We start from the raw sequence: 6,000 nt of genomic DNA, 5'->3' as shown, positions 1-6,000 counted from the left end.
TGTAAGTTGATAATAAATGACTAATAGATATTTTTGGTTACAAAAGCCACACAGAACAATAAAGAGAATTTTATTTGATATATCACTGACTTGTATTGACTAAGCACTCACTGGTCACCAGTATATGGAATGTTTAGTGGCCATTGCCATCTTTTTACAGCCAATTTACAACTGATGTACCGCTTCCTTAAAGTAAACAGTGAATACTCAGCATGTAATAGTACTGTGGATGTTTTCAATTACTTGTTTAGTGCACAATAAGTTAGTATTTTGATTATGTTTGCAACATCAATACTTCCAATAATTTCTCTGTGAATCTTTACTAATGGATGGCCACAAGCTAAAAGTAAACTAATGGAAAAACTCAGTTTGAAAATACTAAGCAACTTCTAGCATAAAATTATCAAAATAATGGCTTTCTGACCATTTTCAACTGTTTTTGTACTTAAAAAAAACCTATTAGGCTTTCACACTTCAACTATGAGGATCCATTTCTGAGGTTTGATTCTTCATTAGCTCATTTTAAGCTATTTAAATCAATTATCAATAATAAAACAAAAAAAAACAGCAAACTCCACAGAGACTTTTAAAAAAGTTTGCCAAAATCAGGAAAAAAACAAAAACATTATTTAGCTCAAGGGGTTAGCTATAAAACCAATTTTTTTTCATTTTATTTTAAATACTAATCATTCACTGACATTACCCCCACATTCACTCTTGATTTACCATATTTTGTTGACACTAACTATTCTTCAAACTTTACTCACTGGTGTATTAAATAATTTATACTGCACCAAAATTTTAAACAGTAAAATCGACCCTACTAGCTCCTCAATGTCTATGTGAAAGACAAAAACAACTCCAAAAGCTTAAAATGGTTTTGTGCATAAGTTACTTTAATTAATATCATGTAAGCATAAGACTATAACCATAGTCAAAAAAATGCCTTTTCCAAAAAGTCAACAATGACAACTGGTAACTTTATTAACAAGTTGTTCTGTGTGCAATGCTAAAAAGCTATTATACTATCAAAAAGAAAATTCAACTGATAATAACTGGACACAAAAATTCAATCAACTGTTTGAAGGAAGTTCCAACTGATGTTACAGAGTTTGTCAACTTGAGCTTGATGTTGCAAGCCTTTCTAACACGTGTCTGTACTCCACTTCCACTTCACGATACTGTTTTTCTAGCTGTTCAATTCGTTGCTCTTTGTTTGTGTACTGTAGAGCTGCACGAAGCTCTTCGGGTCTCAAGGTCTTTTTCAACTTTGCTAGATCAGCCTGTTGTTTCTGATATTTGTTGAAAAAAAACAAAAAAGCAGTGCTGAAGTCTTTTGATGTTAATGTGATTCCAATCTATATTTTACTTAAATTAAACATTTTTAAATTTCCATTCACTTACAGTATTGTGCAAAAGTAGTGGAACAAAGTTAAAAATTAGATTTCAGGCTACTTTCTAAGAACAGTGAGAGGTAAACATAGGTGAAACATCAAAGTTTATTAATCTTCATGCTTAGTAGAACAAAAACTCAATGAAAGCACTTGAATTCAACAAACAGTTAATATTTTGTGTCTCCTCTTTTGCTTTAATAACTGTACTCTTTCAGGTATTGTTGAAACATTTAATCAAAAGTGTTCTTTGGGATTTTACCTCAGATGTCTTTAATACACTTCCATAAAGTTTCTTTGGGAGTAACATTTAATTTGTCAACTTTTAGATATATCAAATCCTAGATCTGCTGAACGAGGTTGAGATTAGGGCTCTGTTGGGACTATTTCATTTGAATGACTCTAGCAACTTCTTTCTTAGCTTAATATTTTCTGTATAGGTTGGAGCAGTATTTGGGGTCATTATTTCCTTGTCAGTAGAATCCTTTATCAATATAATATGCAAAACACTGGGTATACCATGATGGATCAGTATCTGATGGTACTTGTGTTGGCCCATTATTCCATTTATTTTGCAAGTATATCTTGTTGCCTCAGCAGAAAAACACCCCCTAAATTATCACAATGGTCCTCCCATGGTTCATGGTAGGTGTTATGCACTGAGGTATCTTTAACCTTTTTCCTCTAGATGTACAACTTACCCTTTAAACCAAATATTTCAAATATGGACTCATCCATCCATAACAACCTTTTCCAATGATCAACAGCCCAGGTTTTGTATTTTTTAGCAAATTCTGACAATATTTGAAGATTGAAGTAAAGGTTTCTTAATCGCTACACAACCAAATGTTCCATTATTGTTGATATTGTGGATCTGGACACTTTTCTGTCATTTGATACAGGGTTGTTTATGTCATGCCTGAGATCAGTGGCAGTCTTTCTTCTGTCCCAAAGATCGTGCAAACAAAGATACTTAACATCAATATCACAGAATTTAGGTGTCTGCATCTTTCTTTCCCATGTTCAAATTTACCTGTATTGGTCTCACAGCCTAGGCTGTACTTGACAGTGTTTGGGGGGATATTTCAAGTTCTACAGCAATCTGTCAGACAGTCCAACCAAACAGCTCTTATGCAAACTATCTGCTCTACCAGTGATTCTCAACACTTTTTGGGCTGTTTCATGACAACTATACTTAATATACAGTGCTAAACTCTTGTTTTTATCAAGTTTTATTTGGGAAGCACAATTAAACTGATTTCTTCTATCACATACCAATATCATGAACTAGTTCTTTGCTAACTTCCTTCCATACAGTTAAGAAACTGCATGGGGTACCATGACAGTTATTTCAGACCCTACATTTGATCAGTATGTTCATTCGAAAGAATGAGAAGTATTCTCACCCTGGCTCATTCAACATGGACCAGTGAAACATTACCACAGTGTTGATATTTACATTCAGTAATGGCATGGAAGAATTAGACATAAAATGGAAAGAATCACAAAATATTATCTTGCCCGAACAGTTTTGCATAGTACTGTAATTTCATAACAGATCAGAAATAAATTTTAAAAATAGATAATAAATGTGTCATTGCTACTGAACTAAATTAACTGCTCACAAAAGTCTGCTGTGAAATATAAAAAGACTTATTTTGAACACAACATACAAAAATATTTAAAGAAAAGGAAAAAAAAATGTAAAAGTTATAATCTTTAAGGACTTGGAAGAGCAGTATTCTTAAAATAAGTTCAGTTCACGAAATTGAAAATATCTTACCTTATATGGTAAGTTTAATCTGTTTTTGACATCTAAGCGATATGCTCTGTACTGTTCCACATCAGCTGTGTTTGTGGCTTGTAGTCTAAGAATTTCATAGACCTTTCTCGTTTGCTTCTGTTGTAAAGAAATAAAAGCTTTGGATCTGTCTTGAGTGAACAAAGTCATTTATACTCTAAAGTGGTATTGAAAGCAAAGTGAAATTATATTCAGAAAAGCAGAAAAAATGTTAAAGCTTTATTTTTGATGACATTTTGATCTAATTTTAGTGTTTTAAATAAACAGCATTATGATGATTGTGGGCTAATTTTAAAATTAAGTCAATTTTGTGACAGTACAATACACCTCTTCTGCTTCCAGTATAAAGAATTCACTAGTCCTTAAAATCTTTGGCCAGGGTTCAGCTACTAGCAGCTTGCAAGCCATATGCAGCTGTTTGAATAATTATACATAATAAATATTCCCTTACTTATACTACCCACTATTAACTGTACATATTTGTGTAATCCTAATGAGCTAAGAATCTTAAATTGAAAAAAATTGTCAATAGAAAAAATTATATTTCTTTTATCTAATAGCACCAAAATGTAAAACTTATTCTTAATTCTATGAAAGTAAAAGTATCCAAGAATTTTAATCAAAGTACAAACATTATTCATACCTACAGAAAAAGCTACTAGAAGTTATGTTTAACTCAAACTACAAAGAACTAAATGACTTGAAAAAACAAAAAAGAATCTAGACCATCAACTAGCCTGCTGCATTGAACCAGACACTAATGGACACATACAACTCAATATCAAGTGAATCAACAATAAGAAGGATAAAGAAAAGAAGACACACCACAAGAAAACACAAGACACCAACACAACCATCAATCAAATTCAAAATTAACAAATCTGACCAACAATTAAGCACTGAAGAGATACATCTGCTCAACAAAGAACTCAACTTCACAGTAACACTAAGGAGTATTCTAAGTGTTGAAATTATAGCCTATTTGAAAGACTTTGGCAGAAAACTAATGATTCATTCTACACAAACAAAACCATGGCAAACATCCAGTGGAAAGAAGACAACTTGGACAGCAACCTATCTTTCCAGGTAGAACTGAAAATATCCATTTCCCAAAACAGGATCTTCAATAACTTTTTCAAATAATTCTCACAGAAAACCATCAACATAATTTCACAGAAAAGAAAGCTAAAAACAATCTTACACAGAAAAATATTAATGCTATGAACAACCTAAAAAGGACAACAAAACCAAATTTAAAAAAAGAGCAAAAGAAATGCAATAGTAATAACAATAAACACAAATTAGTACTTCCAAAAAATGAACATCTTGGATATAAAATATTAAGGCAATACACACAAGTCCAACAAAAATACATGAAAACCAACTAAGCAAAATGCTACTACAAATGAAAAAAAACCCACACAATTTCAGTAAGCCTTTATTCCTATCTATACAAGACTGACTTTCACATACCACAACTATACAGCACCCCAAACCCAACTGTCCACTACAACCGTATAATGTCAGCAGTTTCTAAATGTTTAACATCAGCTGGCTCTTTTTACAAAGACTATTAATTTTAAATCTATTCTTGATCAACTAAACCATTAAGCCTGAATGGCTGGTTTTGATGTAATCTCTCCCTTCACAGAAGTTCCAACTTCCAAAGCCTATAAAGTAGCTTTAGAACTTTATATCCAATATCCCAATCCCCTAATACATGTCCCCAGCAACCAATTAGCAATGCTTATAGAATTCACTACTGCCAAAACTAAATTCATGTTCAATGACCAAAATTACATTCAAATAAGTGGCCTTAAGTATGGGCAATCCCATGTCACCAGCTCCAGCCAACATTTTCACAACACAGACTGAATCTTAAGCGATCAATTCAGCCTTACACCCGCCACTATACTGGTACAGATATTTTGATGATACAATAGCTGGATTCACATCTACAGAGCACACATTTAAGTTTTTCCAACCATGTCAACTCCACACACCCCCAACATTAAGTTCACCTGTGAATGTGAAAAATAACCAAATAACATTTCTAATCCTCAGGATCACAAGAACCAATACACAATTCAAAACAGAAATCCAAGGAACAAAAACACCCATACTGGATTATACATTCTCTGGGACTCAGCACGTGAAACAAACTAAAAACTCAACATATTAAGAAACCAAATAAACACAGCCACAAAACTATACTCTCCCGATAAAATTAACGATGAAATCAATCAAACAAAACTTCCTTCAAAAGCTGTTGAAAAAAATTATAGACACGTACACACCTAGACTGACAACACAGTCATCAAGAAACACAGAATAATAAATAAAAGAAACAACAAACTATAAAACCTTACACTGTTGCATACCACATATTCTCAATATTACAATAAAAGTAACATTCCAGTAAACACTATATTCATTCAAACACCAGATACAAAACTAAAATCCACACTATGTAAAAACTACAGTGACAAACACAACACCAACATTATTTATAAAATACAATGCAACAACTGCCATGATTTCTACATTGGAGAAACAGGCAGAAAAATGGAAACTAGATTCAAAGAACACAAAAAAACAACAACAACACCTTCACACGTTTTTGAATGCTACAAATCAAATAAACACAATATAGCCATAGAAAACAAATTAAGTATGGAAACAAATATAAACAAACACAAAATCATAGAAGCCTAACTTATACAACAACTAAAACCAATATAAATGAACACTTTTATGCCTACAGTAATTAATAACCTAACACTTAACTGCAACGTCCCCCACAATTTC

The 6,000-nt window shown here is 32.4% G+C and overlaps 1 protein-coding gene across 1 annotated transcript in view; it reads right to left on the bottom strand.

Annotated features, from left to right (window-relative positions):
* Window positions 1–874: 874 nt before the first annotated feature.
* Hat1 (histone acetyltransferase 1) overlaps window positions 875–6,000 on the bottom strand; it is a 49,489-nt gene continuing 44,363 nt past the window's right edge. The window contains exons 10-11 of the mRNA XM_076500400.1: window positions 3,175–3,291; window positions 875–1,292 (exon numbers count right to left, since the gene is read on the bottom strand). Of these exons, the coding sequence (XP_076356515.1) occupies window positions 1,116–1,292; window positions 3,175–3,291 (294 nt within the window). The 3' untranslated portion in view covers window positions 875–1,115. The remainder of the gene's footprint in view (window positions 1,293–3,174; window positions 3,292–6,000) is intronic.

This window comes from Tachypleus tridentatus, chromosome 4 (genome assembly GCF_004210375.1).
Source record: "Tachypleus tridentatus isolate NWPU-2018 chromosome 4, ASM421037v1, whole genome shotgun sequence".
Lineage (NCBI taxonomy): Eukaryota > Metazoa > Arthropoda > Merostomata > Xiphosura > Limulidae > Tachypleus > Tachypleus tridentatus.
Note: the sequence above shows the minus strand (reverse complement) of the source record. Positions and strands in the feature narration are given on the sequence as shown.